The 14,986-nt window shown below is 41.4% G+C and overlaps 1 protein-coding gene across 2 annotated transcripts in view; it reads left to right on the plus strand.

The window, feature by feature from the left end:
• Zfyve26 (zinc finger FYVE-type containing 26) overlaps nucleotides 1-14,986 on the plus strand; it is a 59,619-nt gene that overhangs the window by 36,650 nt on the left and 7,983 nt on the right. The window contains exons 28-37 of one of the 2 annotated variants that reach the window (XM_076850328.2): nucleotides 1,158-1,321; nucleotides 1,972-2,108; nucleotides 3,184-3,215; nucleotides 3,872-4,008; nucleotides 4,964-5,184; nucleotides 8,543-8,690; nucleotides 8,946-9,155; nucleotides 10,265-10,483; nucleotides 13,413-13,610; nucleotides 14,270-14,469. In XM_076850328.2, the coding sequence (XP_076706443.2) occupies nucleotides 1,158-1,321; nucleotides 1,972-2,108; nucleotides 3,184-3,215; nucleotides 3,872-4,008; nucleotides 4,964-5,184; nucleotides 8,543-8,690; nucleotides 8,946-9,155; nucleotides 10,265-10,483; nucleotides 13,413-13,610; nucleotides 14,270-14,469 (1,666 nt within the window). Of the gene's footprint in view, nucleotides 1-1,157; nucleotides 1,322-1,971; nucleotides 2,109-3,183; nucleotides 3,216-3,871; nucleotides 4,009-4,963; nucleotides 5,185-8,542; nucleotides 8,691-8,945; nucleotides 9,156-10,264; nucleotides 10,484-13,412; nucleotides 13,611-14,269; nucleotides 14,470-14,986 lie in introns of those variants that run through there. The other variant, XM_076850327.2, reaches the window with a different exon arrangement.

A 14,986-nucleotide genomic window follows, 5' to 3' on the forward strand; every position in this document is an offset into this window, starting at 1 on the left:
ATTTACAATAACCAGCAAGGGGAAGATTTAGACTTGCAGGTATATGAGTAGCTTTGTGTTCCAGCGTATAAATTTCTAAAAGACAAAGATTTTTATTAAACAAAGTCATAACGCCATTATCATACCTAAACAAAAATGAAACAGTGACTCATTATTACCAAATATTCTGTCAGTATTCAAATTTTCTCAGTAAAGATTTTTTTACAGCTGGTTTTTCTATAATCAAGATCTAAATAATGTCCACACATGGCCTTTGGCTAAAATATCTTTTCAAGTATTTTCTAACAGAAGATCACCCCACCTCTTTTTTTTTTTTTTTAATATTTATTTATTGGCAGACACAACATCTTTGTTTGTATGTGGTGCTGAGGATCGAACCTGGGCCGCACGCATGCCAGGCAAGCGCGCTACCGCTTGAGCCACATCCCCAGCCCCGTCACCCCACCTCTTTGCTTTTTTATTCCCCCCAGCACCACCACCTCTATTTTATTTGGGGAGAAAACTGGGTCATTTGTCCCATAGAACCACATACGTGATGGATTTTGCTAGTTGCCTCCCTGTCTGGGTCTCTATTTTCTGAATATCTACTACACTGGCCATTAGAGCTAGACGCTTGTCTTGAGTCAGACATGATATTTAATTTTTTTAAAAGCTAATACAGTATTTTTTTTAGTTGTAATTGGACACAATACCTTTATTTTGTTTGTTTATTTTTATGTGGTGCTGAGGATCGAACCCAGTGCCTCACCTCACACGTGCGAGGCAAGCGTTCTACCACTGAGCCACAGCCTAGCCCTGATGATATTTATTTTTAATTTCTTTTAATCATAGAACACTATACCTTTATTTTATTTATGGGCTGCTAAGGATCGAATCCAGTGCTCCACGCATGTAAGGCAAGCACGCTACCACTGAGCCACAACCCCAGCCCCAGACTGATATTTTTTGGTAATAATTTAATAAGTTTTGTTGTGCATTTACAAGAGGAGGTACACAATGTTCCATTATCTCTCTTTTGTAATGCAGCCAGCCAACTGATGCTCATTAACTGCATCTTTTATTTCAGCAGGGCTTTGTAAAACAGTGAAATTCTATTCTTCCTTCTAAATTATGAACTGGAACATTGATCACCTTTTACCCCGACCTCTGGCTCCCAGGTGTTCCCCTTGTAAATTCCCCCAGTCCAAGGGAGAGGAGTTTTCCTCAGAGTCAGCCACTGCTGGAATTTGTGCCACCAGCAACACCCCCTCCCAGGCACCAGTGGATACCGGATGAGAGCGAGAGCCTCTGCATGGTCTGCTGCAGGGAACACTTCACTATGGTGAGTGGAACAGGGCCTCAGTGTCACTGCAGGAATTGAAAGGAAAGCTCCTTTCAGTATCCACTTATAAACTAGAGGTGACATGTTAATTGACTCATGGAACTCTTGGGACTGTATACAACAATAAATGGTACCACACTTAGCACAATATCTGCCTGTAAGATTAATTCAATGTGAATGAAAATGATGATGATCTGATTTCTCTACTGTCTGTTTCCTGCTCCTCTGTTAAAGAGGTATATCTCTATCCTCTCATAATGAAATGAGGTTGTACTTGTAAAAACATTTGGAAAAAGGATGCTTTTTCGTCATCATCAATACTGTGCAGAAATGTGATCCTCTCTGCCTGAGAAAGTCACTCCTTCCCCACAACTTTTTGGCTGTGTGTGTCCACATGTTGCCTCATACACAAGTAAAACTTGGCAGAAGCTATTAATTGCAAAACTCTCCATGACTTGGAACCTTTGCCTATGAGCTGATATCTTAAAATGGCAGCTTTTTAAGGGCAAGGCCTGCTGTATTCATTTTTAGTAGAGGCCCAAGTACCTGGTGCTCTTCATAAGCCACATCTGACTACAACCAAGTATAAATGGACTGATTGTGGTCTCACTTTTGCTTCTTCCCTCTTTTATCCCAATGATATTCCTCAGTTTAACAGGCGTCATCATTGTCGCCGCTGTGGCCGGCTAGTGTGTGGTTCCTGCTCCACCAAGAAAATGGTGGTGGAAGGCTGCAGAGAGAACCCTACTCGCGTGTGTGACCAGTGCTACAGTTATTACAACCAAGAGTGAGTGTCCTACAGTGAGACTGATACTGATACTGACCACTACACCCTTCTCCAGGTCCTTTTATTTCTAAGAGTCTCATTCTAGAGAACATTTCAAATCTGGACCACTTCCAGAAATGTTTAATTTAACATTCATACTACAATGCCATTAACTCTACAGGAAAATGTTTGTAGACTGATCTTGGTCAGAGAAACTAGTATGAGAGGAGGTTGGGATGAGAGAAAGTAGTGTTTAAGGGGCTTGCATGCTGTTCTCTCTGAAATCAGGACATTTGGTTTATCAATCCTCTCCAAATTGAGGCCACTGATCTTATTTCAACACCTCACCTATTTTCTGCTCAGTCTGGCTTCAGCTGGACTCAGAAGGAATGTTACACCTGCAGAATATTTGGGTATCTCCTATGTACGCTCTAGTCCTGGCTTGTTACCCACAGTTAGAAGAGCCCTTATACTTTCCCACACATGGTTCACCTCCAGAAAATTTTCAAACACTGTTCACACCTTTGTTGAGACAGATCAAAACCAGGTTTGCTGGCTAAGAGTCACTCAGTCTTTCCACTACTGATAACAAAGGTTATCAAGTAGTGAAACCAAGACTCTGGGAATAAGGGCCAAAGCAACTATCCAGAAGCAAAATTGCTTTGAATTCTCCATGCTTTTATTTTATTTAACAGACTTAATTAGATTCCACCTTCTACTCAATAGCATTTTTATGTTGGTTTCAATATGAACAGTTTTGGTCATCATTTGACATGATGAAATTGCTATACCTTCAAAGTAGAGAACAAGTATACAGAATCAAGGAGACCAATGGGAAAGCTATTACAGACTCCAGTAGTAAATGATGAAGTCCCTTACTGAGACAAAGAGAGATAGGGACATTTAAAAGGATGTTTAGGAGGTGGAATGGAAAGGACATGGTGAGAGATTGGCTATGACAGGTGAGGGAGAGAAGAGTTATGGATGATTCCCTGATATCTCACTTGAGTAACAGAGTAAATGCCAGTGTTATACACTAAGCTCTAAACAAAGAAAAGGAATGATTCAGACACTTAATTTTTCTTTCTGTTTCTAGTACACCAGAGGAGAATCCAGGTCAATTAGAAGGTAAGGCCTCATCACATTCTCCATGACTCTTCATATGCTCAACTTGGCCCTGTCTTCAGTCTGTCTGCTACAGTTGTTACACTCAATGGCATCTCAATCCAGCTTGTTTGCCAAAGAAAATTCTTGGTCTTCTATCAGTTCTTGGTCTGTTTCCCTTGATGCTTATCATATTAACCTATCACACAGGCCCATTAGCTTTCAGTATTAAGAAGGTCAGCAACTAACAAATTTAGTCCTTATCTTTTCATAGGTTATTTATCTCCCTAACCCCAAGTTCTACTTCACTACCATCCTAATATCCAAGGTTTCCTCCTTCCCCCTAGGTAGTCACTGTTAACAGTTTGGTCAATAACCTTCTACAGTAGGTTGTTCTTAGAGTATCTATTTGAGAACCATGTGCCTTTCAGGGTTTTTCATGTGAGGCAACAGAGTTGTATGACAACACTGTATGACATTCATCCCAGGTCTGTGCCTGGGGAAGAAGATGGACATGCCTAATGGGGTCTCCTATAGGAAACAAAAGAGTCCAAGGAGAGAGAAAAGGGCCCTCAGATAGCAGGCGTATATTTTGCCTTTAACTCACTCCAGCTTACTGGACTGGGCTAGACTGAACTGCAAACCAGTGACTGACACGTAAATGACAATTCTCTTCTCAGTGCCAGACAGCTCTAAGAGCGAAAGCCCCCCATATTCAGCTGTGGTGAGAGTCCCCAAAGTGGCTGAAGTGGAATGGATTTTGAGTCTGAATGAGGAGGAAAATGAGCTGGTGCGGAGTGAATTTTACTATGAGCAGGTAATGGTAATAAATTGTAATGGCTATTTAAGTTTCTTTATGGTGTTTAATAGTATGGCAGGAACAACAGAGGTAGGTGAATACAGCCTGGCCTGCACTTGCTTACTGTGAAATAATATGGGAGCTAAAATCAGTAATCCGGTTAAGGCAGAGGATGAAGAACATTTCAGGAAATGTACAAGAGGAGACCAGGAAAGGCTTCATGGAATTTAAGATGAGTCTCAGGAGCTGAGAATGTGGCTCATGGTAAAACACCCCTGGGTTCAATCCCAGGGGCCAAAAATAAAAATGATAATGAGTCTTGGAAAAGGGTTAAGAGTGTGATATGCAGAAATTTGGGCACTACAAGGGGAATGAAGATAGAGGAAGGAAAAAGTACAAAATTAAAATGTCTGAGTAAAGGCACAGTGTCAGAAACTACAGGGCATGATTGGGGAATTGGAAGTTAATGTGAAAGGAACATAGAATGTGGATAGGAAGTGAAAGGTAGATTTGAGAAGGACTATGAATTCTGCAGTCAGAAGCAGGGTAGGTGTCAGGGACCTAGCAAAGGTTTCCAGTTAAGCTTTAGGAATACTAATTAGACCAGCAGCATGTTCATGGTTTAAAACAGACTCCTCAAGGTGTTCAGACAAGCAAGCAATGCAGAGCAATGCATTAGTGAGACCGTAGACCAGAAAAAGGAGAGAGACCTGTGGACATTCTCAAGAGGTAGGTAATATGTGGATATAACTGCCTTCTTCCCTGTAAAGTGACAAAACTTAACAGGCAGAACTTAGGCAGTGCCACTGAAATTAGATCTGCTTCTGCTTTGCAGTAGAACTTTTGACTCCTTCTTTCAAGGTCTTTCAACCTTTCAAAAAGGGAAGGATAAGTTCTGCCCTTTGATTATATTTGAAGAATGGTTTGGCCCCTGAACTCACTGTGTGTGTCTCCCTTCTTTCTCCACCTCTAGGCCCCCAGTGCCTCCTTGTGCATTGCCATCCTGAATCTCCACCGGGACAGCATTGCCTGTGGCCACCAGCTGATTGAGCACTGCTGCAGGCTGTCCAAGGGCCTCACCAACCCAGAGGTAGATGCAGGGCTGCTCACAGACATCATGAAGCAGCTACTCTTCAGTGCCAAGATGATGTTCGTCAAGGCCGGCCAAAGCCAAGACTTGGCTCTTTGTGACAGGTACATAAGAATGAGTCTCCATTCTGTTACATGGAGGTGGTTTTTATGCACCTCTTTTTCTGACACATCACTATGGTTTTTTACCTCCCCATCCTCTGATAAGACACACTGCAATGTTTACATCTCACTTTGATGTTAATGAAATACTTACCTGACCACAAGTGGTCTTGCCACCCCATCTTGTCTGCCTACATCCTTTTCTTTCCCAGAGTGTATCCTTAAAGCAGAGTTCCTGTACCTATATCCTGTTCTCAAAGAAAGTAAAGACTTCCCCTGATTAGTTTGTAATTTAAATCATTTAGGGAAGTACCTTTAGTGTCTGTAGAATTTTCTGGCTTTTAAAGGGAATATATCTTCCCCAAATGTGCAGTGGTTAACTTTCTACAGACCTCCACCCCAACACTGACCTCAGGGAGTTCTGCATAATAGATCCATAAAAGCATCTTGGGAAGTGACTGATCTCTGCCACTGTGCCAATCTGAGTCATAAACTGGAAGTATCCATGGAAAAGGTGTGACCAGGCCTCCCTCAGGTTCCTGCACAACCTGCTTTGACTCCATTTATTAACTTGACAATGAAAACTCCTAATTCCATGCTCATCCACCCAGATGCGTGACTCACATCTCATGTTCCTAACATCCATCCTAACCAGATTTGGGAGCAGGGAGTGTAATTTTCTTTGAAGTGTAAATGCCTCCCTCAGACACTTGCTCAGACTCTACCAACTCCTAACTCCCTATCCTCAGACAAGTCGGCTAACCCTCTGGGCCTCAGTTTCCTCCTCTATAAAACAAGAATGATAATAATACTTAAATATCAGAGGGTTGTTAGGATAAAATGAAATCATCCACATCAAGGGCTAAGAAATTAGCCTGGTATGCTCCATGTACTACAAAAAATTTAATTATTCTTATTACTTCCATGAACAAAAACCAGAAGGTTGAGAAAAGCATATGGAGGTGGAACAAAAATGGAGGAAATGCAAGGGTGCTAGTTTCACTCTTTATATTGAGACAATGAATTATATGTCATTTGTCAATTTGATTAATGAAGAAATAGGTATATTTAAATAAAGTTTTAAAATAACCATAAAAAGCACACATTTATAGTCCCAGCTGCAGTAGGAGGCTGAGGTAGGAGGATCACTTGAGCCCAGGAGTTTGAAGCTAGCCTGGGCAACATAGCAAGACCCCCCAGCTCAGTAAATAAGTAAATAAATAAACAAAAAGGGCTGGGGATATAACCCAGTGGAAGAGCCCTTGCCTAACATGCACAAGGCTTTGGGTTCAATACACATGTGCACATTATAATTATGAAAATAATCAAAAAGCTACCAAATTACTGGAAAGGGATGAGAGTATGGGGGAATAAAACCAGAATTCTCTCCATGTAATAAAAGATAGAAAACAAAAGAAATATGGAAAAAGATCTAACACAAAAGTGAAAATATAGCCAAATATATCTCAAATAGCAGTAATTAAATGAGATAAAATTTACTTATTAAAAGAAAAATTAGTGGCTAGTGCACTTGCCTAACATGTGTGAGGCACTGGGTTCAATCCTTAGCACCACATAAAAGTAAATAAATAAAATAAAGGCATTTTTTCCATCTGCAACTACAAAAAAGAGAAAAGAAAAGAAAAAGAGGGTGGGTATGGCTCAGTGGTAGAGGAGCACTTGCCTAGCACTTATGAGACCCAGTTTCATTCCCTGGCAACATTTTTTTAAAAAGGGGAAGAAAGAAAAGGGGAAAAAACAAAAACAAAAAAAAAAAAACTTTGGGAGAGGAAACAAAGGTAACTTCAAGTCCTGTATGTTCTTTAAAATCTGATGTAGATGGAGGAAATATTCACTTTAGACTGAGGGCAGCAGAAATGAAGTAAGGATTCAGCAGGATTCTCACCCATCCCAAGGTGCCTTGGGCTTTCTTGGTTTCAAATGACACCTCTTTCTCCCCGTCCCTGTATTCAGATATACTCATTGTAAGAACCTTTGTTGATCCTTTACAGCAGGAGGGGATTCATCTGTATGCTGCCATGCAAACCAGTTAAGAGGTCTTGGTTTGCAGAGTTTTCTGCTGTTTTTAACTCATGCCTCCTTCTGATAGGCAAACAAAAAAATAGATAAATATTTAAAAACAAAATCCATATCATCTATATTAAATGTTTTCATTTTTTAAATGTACTTACATATTATGATTCTAAATCTGCTTTCTTATACTATACTTTTTCCCTTCCTTATCCCTACAAGGTGAAGAATTACTCATTGATGTCCAGAATCCCTTTTGGTGAACAAGTCAGGATCCACACAGGGTTTTTTTGCTAGAACTAAGGGACAAGATTCAGGAACTGTAGGCATGGGCTTGTTTCAGGCAACACCAGGCAGAGTGGTGCAGCACTTTAGGTTCTCTGAGTACATAACATTTTTTTTAATATTTTTTTTAGTTGTCAATGGACCTTTATTTTATTTATTTATATATGGTGCTGAGAATCAAACCCAGGGCCTCACACATGCTAGGCAGTGCTCTACCACTGAGCCACAATCCCAGCTCTCTCCATAACATTTTTCCAGTCCTCAGGTATCAGGAGTAAGGTCACAGGAGCAGTCCTGGTGGGCTATGAGGAGTGTCCTCTCTTAGCCCAAGGAGAGGATGTCAAGTCCCAGAGCCTAGACTAAAAGGGCCAAAACGCCTCCACACAGGAACACCTGCAAGAAATGGTAGTAACATGACCTCTGTACTAACCAAGAATATAGGTCATCGATACTGCAACCTCCCAAGTAAGCAGGGTTCCAAAAGACTAAAAAGTAAGTGGGTAACTTGTGAGCACCCAATAGTCAATATAAAGGCCTTGTCTCAAATAGAAACCCTGAGCATCCCCATTCTAAACAATAATGAACATTTAATAAGTGCTGAAAAGTTTCAGACACTGTGTTTTTTTAAAAAATATATATTTATTTTTTAGTTATAGGTGAACACAATATCTTTATTTTATTTTTATGTGGTGCTGAGGATTGAACCTGGTGCCTCATACATGGTAGGCGAGTGCTCTATCTCTGAGCCACAACCCAGCCCCAGACACTGTCTTTTACTAAGATATTTCATTTTATCCTTAAAACTCCCAATTGTTATACCCATTATACAGATGACTGAGTTGAGGCAGAGAAAGTTTAAGTCAGTTGCCCCAAATCACAGAGCTGGGGTTCAAAGAGTCTGACTCTAGAAACTTCACTCATAGTGTCTATATATCTCTCAATTCTCATCATATTTCCCATTGAAAATGAAATAGAAAACCTTTAAGCAATAACAATTCTTAGTAAGACTCTGCAACCTCATTACTGGGTTTTTTCCTCCCTGTAGTTACATCAGCAAGGTAGATGTACTGAATATTTTAGTTGCTGCTGCCTATCGCCATGTGCCATCTCTAGATCAGATCTTGCAGCCAGCTGCAGTAACCAGGCTAAGGAACCAGCTTCTTGAAGCAGAGTACTACCAATTGGGTGTTGAGGTAAGCCAGAGACAAAGCTTACTTCTCCCCCACTGTAATGAGTTGTCTTTGCTCAGCCTGGAAAATGGTCTTGTCATTTCTCAGTTGTCTTGACCAAGGGGAAGTATCCAGGGCATGAGCAGCATGGAAACATGCTGGCATGGGTGCAGAATGGTGGGGAGGTGGTTAGCCACAGGGATGAAAGAGGTCATTGGCATATCCTCAGGTCTGCATGTATGCAACATCTCTCACCAAAAGGAGCAATTTTTCTTCCAGGTCTCTACAAAGACTGGGCTTGATTCCACTGGGGCGTGGCATGCTTGGGGCATGGCCTGCCTCAAAGCTGGGAATCTCACTGCTGCACGGGAGAAGTTCAGTCGCTGTCTGAAGCCCCCTCTTGACCTCAATCAGCTGAGTCATGGCTCAAGGCTGGTACAGGATGTGGTTGAATACCTGGAGTCCACAGTGAGGCCTCTCATTTCCTTGGTAAGAGCAAAGCCGGTGGAGTGGCCAGCTCTAGGAGGGAAGACAGGCACAGTAGGGACCCAGGAAAAGGGTCAGCTTAGATTCAGCTGACTCTGTTAGCCCTGGCTAGAAACTGCCAACTTGATATTTCATTTCCTCCCATTATATATAGTTAGATAAGACACTAGTTATGGTTGAATAAATAACGCAAAACCAAATTTTTTTAGAAAAGGAAACTACCAAACTTTTTTAAAAAATAAAAAAATTGCTGAGGCTAGGGTTGTGGTTCAGTAGCACAGTGCTTGCCTCTCACATGTGAGGCACTGGATTCGATCCTTAGCACCACATAAAAATAAATAAACAAAATACAGATATTGTATCTACGCATAACTAAAAAATATCTTAAAAATAAAAAGTTGCTAGGCATGATGACACATACCTATAATCCCAGCAACTCAGGAGGCTGAGGCAGGAGGATCACAAGTTCAAGGCCAGCCTCAGCAACTAAGCAAATCTCTAAACAACTTAGTAAAAGCCTGACTCAAAATAAAAAATTAAAAGGGCTAGGAATATGGTTCAATGGTTAAGCACCTCTGGGTTCAATTTCCCAGTACCAATTAATTAATTAATTAATTAATTAAAATAAAAACTCATGTATAATCCCATGCTCAGACTAATTATTATTTAAGATTTTGGCATATATGTGTAGCCCGGGCTACTCAGAAGGCTAAGGCAGGAGAATTGCTAGTGTCCAGGAGTTCAGAGCCAATATAAGCAACATCTCAAAAAAATTTTTTTTTCTGAGTTATTTATTCGTTGTAGGTGGACACAATACCTTTATTTTATTTTATTTTTTAATGTGGTGCTGAGGATCAAACTCAGTGTCTTCCACATGCAGGGCGAGTGCTCTGCCACTGAGCTACAACCTCAGCCCCCTGAGTTATGTTTTTGAGTGCAATTCAAGGTATACCATATAATATATAGAATTTTGTATTCTGCTACTTTTCTATTCTCAAAACTAGAGAATGAGCATTTTTCCATGTGAAAAAGCCTTTGAAAGCACTCTTTCCATGCCAGCTGAGAACTTACTGAGTTCCTTTTTTCTCTCCCACTCTCTTCTTTCCTGTCAGCAAGATGATGATTACTTTGCCACCCTGAGGGAACTGGAAGCTACTCTTCGGACCCAGAGCCTCTCCCTGGAGGTGATTCCCGAAGGGAAGATTATGAACAATACCTACTACCAAGAATGCCTCTTCTACCTGCATAACTACAGCACCAACCTGGCCATCATCAGTTTCTACATGAGGCACAGCTGCTTGCGGGAAGCCCTGCTTCACCTCCTCAACAAGGTGGGACCCGAGACACAGCCCACAAAGGGCAGCTCCTGCCTCACCCCCATCACTTGGGCCTCCACATCCCCCACCATAGGCTCAACCCATTGTTGAACTGTGAAATCAAATCTGGCAGAGTCAGGTCAAAATGGAAGACTCGGTCTACACAAACATTGTTCACTGATTGTGTGACAAGTCTTAACTCAATCCCCAAATACTCTCCTGATTGGCAATAGTAAATTTCATCCCTTCTCCCAAAATGTTTAGCAGAACCACAGGATGGTGCCTGGGATGAGACACTTAGTGTGAACCTTTTGTGATATGGGGCACCCACCTCCCACAGGGCCTAGGACTGTGTCCACTCAGAGTTGTTGCCACAAGGGCCATGAACATGCATAGCACAGGTCCTGTGTACATGGTGGAAGAACAGTGTACTCCACTCACTTTGTTCTCACATCCTCTACCCTCTTCCCCTTAGAGGCAAAGGCACCACTGAGGTGCATTATTTCTTTGGAGCCACAGATGAGTAATCAGGACATCATTTTACCATGATCCTTCATCATTCCTTTTTTTATCTGAATATTGCATGATCACTTTCTGAGAAGTTAGCTGATACTGACCAAATTTTATAGAAAATTAAAGGAGCTCAAGGTAAACTGCCTTGAATCAATGAAGACAACGAAAGTTTCAAATACACATATCTTCTGAGGTTGTTCCAAATGACATCAACAGTTCACAGAACTGTGGTAACCAGACACCTATAAGATAGTGAAAGAGAAATGTTTTCACCACTGCTTGGCTTACTGTTGTGTCTTAGCTACTAACCAAGTCTCAAGAATCAAAACTCACATAAAAGTCATGTTATTTGGAATTTAGTTTCTAACTTTTTCCCTTTTTCTCTGCTTACTAAAGAGTTCAGAGGTAAAGATGTTTCTCCCAACCACAGATTGAGAGTGGAAATCATTTAGTCCTATTCCCTTAGATAACTGTGGTTCACAGAGCTAAGCTGCTTACCTAAATACCCAGATATAAGCTGACAACAGCATTGCCCCTACTTTACATCTATCAGCTTAGGAAGGAAGCCTTCTTTTTATCTCCTGTAATCACAGTTACCCTTGAACTGAAATGTCTTATCTGTATTCTCAAGCAGGGAGGGACACCAGAATGCCTGGGAAGGCGTTCTGTTTCTAACCTGTCCACTTCATCCCTTTGCGTATACTGCCTGTAGAGTGAACCTCCTAAAACTTGAAAACACCCATGTTCTTGCTCTCCCTAAGAGGCCTTTAGTGAATCCCCACTGCCACAGGATGAAGTCCAAATCCCTTAGCATTCTATAGCACCCACCAGGATCCATCTGCCATATTTCTCCAATTAATTTTCATCACAAATCCTATCTGCACCTGCATTCCAGACTCATCAAATTATTTAAGTTTCCTGATTGTACCATGCACTATCTTTGTGATTTTTTTTTTTTTTTTTTTTTTTTTGGTACTGGGGATTGAAAAGGAAAACCACTACTTAAAAGAATTACTCAGGTTGATTTGTTAACATTAGAAAAGAGGCAGAAATGGGAGATGGTAGACCAGGGAGGAGGCTATTGCAGCAATCCTCCTGATGGTGAACAGCTTAGATAAGCAGGGGCAATCAGGTAGCCAGAAGGGCCAGCTTCTCTATATCATTTTATGATAGAGCCAATAGGACTGGCTGACTAATTTGATGTTGGAGTTTGGGGAAAAAGATGATTCTAAAGTTATTGACCTGAACAGTTAACAAATAGTATTACCATCTGAGAAAAGGAAGACTGGAAGGAGCGGGTTTCAAGGAACACTCCGGAATACTGTTTTGAATGTATTATGTGTGTTGGATACCCAGGACATGTTTAGGAAGTGATTTGGATATCATGGGGTAAATAGTTCTGGAGTTTAGGAGGTAATGACCAGGCTGGGTATGGGCATCATCAGCACTGGGATAGAACTTAAGTCATGAGACTGGACAAAATCACCAAGAGAGAAAAGGTTCAGATGGAAAAGAGAACAAGTTCCTGCTAAACCTTAGGGAGACTGGGAAAAATCAGCAAAATGAAATTGAGAAGACACAACCAGAAAGATAGGAAGAAAACCTACAGAGGCTAGTGTTCTTTAGGTCAAATGAAGTTTTTTACAATTAAAACTAAAAATTTAAATTAAAAAGTTTTTTGAGGGAGAGGAAGCTGTTATCAAAAGTTGCTGATAGGAGCAGGGCACGGTGGCACACACCTATAATCCCAGTAGCTTGGGAAGCTGAGGCAGGAGGATCTCAAGTTCAAAACCAGCCTCAGCAGCTTAGTGAGACCCTAAGCAACTCAGTGAGACCCTATCTGTAAATAAAATATTTTAAAAGGCTGGGGATGTGGCTCCATGGTTAAGTGCCCTTGGGTTCAATCTCTGGTACCTACCCACTGCCAAAAAAAAAAAAAAAAAAAAAAACTGCTGATAGGCCGGGGATATAATTCAGTGGCAGAGCACTTGCCTAGCATGCACAAGGCCCTGGGTGCCATCCCCAGCACTACAGGGAAAAGCTGCTGGTAGATCAGGTATAAAAGGAGACTAAGAATTGACTCTTGGGATTAAATTAATAGTTTAGAGGTCCCTAGTGACCTAAGACACAGTTTGGGTGGTATTTGGGTCCAAAAGTGAGATCAGAGCAGATTCAAGATGATATCCTGGGAGAGAAAGTAGTGACAGCATAGATAACTCTGTCAAGGAGCTCTTCTACAAAATAAAGGAGATACATGAAGCAGTCACTAGAGTGGGATTCTCAGAGGTATCTGTGACACACAAAAGATTAAGCATTGTGCTAGGAGGATGCTAAAGTATGTGAATGAAAGAAAATTCAGAACAGATTCCAGACTGAGCCAGAATTCAGCTCCAGACTCCAGACTTCTGATTCTCACTTTGCTCTGTTGCAGGACAGTCCTCCAGAAGTATTTATAGAAGGCATTTTCCAGCCAAGCTATAAAAGTGGGAAGTTACACACTTTGGAAAACTTGCTGGAATCTATCGATCCAACCTTGGAGAGCTGGGGCACATACCTGATTGCCGCCTGCCAACATTTACAAAAGAAGAACTACTACAACATTCTGTACGAGCTGCAGCAGTTTATGAAGGTAATAGCCCCCTCCTCCCTGGTGCCCCACCATACAGGGAAGGCTGTAAGATGAGGAATACGACTGCCATTTGATCCCTTGCCTTGCTATTTGACCTTAGGACAAATCCATCTTGCTGTCTAGCATTGTTAAAAAGATATTCGAACTTTTATGCTAAATTTAGGGATAAACTTTAGACTTGTCCATAATACCATTCTTCACAATTCAAGGAATATAAAGGTAAGAAAGATACAGAATTCATAAGGAATGATGGAAAAGTATTTTCAAAGAAAATACATGAAGAGAGAAGGAACACATTTCTTCTAATCTGTGTGAGACTTGCCACTAAATCACAGAGAAATTATTTAATACTACGTTAAGAGTGAAACCATTGTGAATGAAGAAGCAAAAGTATCCTTTTTTCGATTATTTTGGGGATATGAAATAATGTCTAGCCCAAAAGTTTAGCTGGTCAGTTCACTTTAGGATCTGTTGGGCTCTGAAGTGACTGACTCAAAATAGCAGTTCAACTGGTGACCAATGCATAACAAGGAAAAAGAAGCAAGAGATAAAGATGGAGACATCACTAGGGCTAGATGGGAATCAGATCAGAATTCTCATCATGTCCTGCCTCCAATATCCCTGATCTCTTGACCTGAACGTTCATTCTTCACTTCTAGGACCAAGTCCGGGCTGCCATGACCTGTATTCGGTTCTTCAGTCACAAAGCAAAGTCATATACAGAACTGGGAGAGAAGCTCTCGTGGCTGCTTAAGGCCAAGGACCACCTGAAGATCTACCTCCAAGAAACATCCCGCAGCTCTGGAAGGAAGAAAAATACCTTCTTCCGAAAGAAGATGACAGCAGCAGATGTGTCCAGGTAGCTCAAGGTTTGGGAGCTAATTAGTGCAGGGCAGAAAGGCTGGGATGGAGTGTCTATGCCCATGCCCTGTGTCCTTAAAAAACACATCTGAAAGGGAAAGGGGGCAGGAGAGGAGGACTAGTATCACATGCTGCAACCAAACTAAACTCCCTTCTCCTTACAGTGGGACAAAAAGATCCTGTGTGGTCTGGCCTCTGCTGATGGCTCCATCTCTGTCTTGTATTCCTCTCTTTCTTTCTTTCTTTTTTTTTTTTCTTTGAGGGGGTGTTACCGAGGATTGAACTCAGGGGCACTTGACCACTGAGCCACATCCCCAGCCCTATTTTGTATTTTATTTAGAAACAGGGTCTCACTGAGTTGCTTAGCACCTCGCTTTTGCTGAGGCTAGCTTTGAACTTGCCATCCTCCTCTCTTAGCCTCCTAACCCTCCTGAGCCACTGCAATTACAGGCATGCGCCACCACGCCCAGCTCTTCTCTTCTTGATGAGCATCAGTCACCGGCCTCCTGAAGATT

This window comes from Callospermophilus lateralis, chromosome 3 (genome assembly GCF_048772815.1).
Source record: "Callospermophilus lateralis isolate mCalLat2 chromosome 3, mCalLat2.hap1, whole genome shotgun sequence".
NCBI lineage: Eukaryota > Metazoa > Chordata > Mammalia > Rodentia > Sciuridae > Callospermophilus > Callospermophilus lateralis.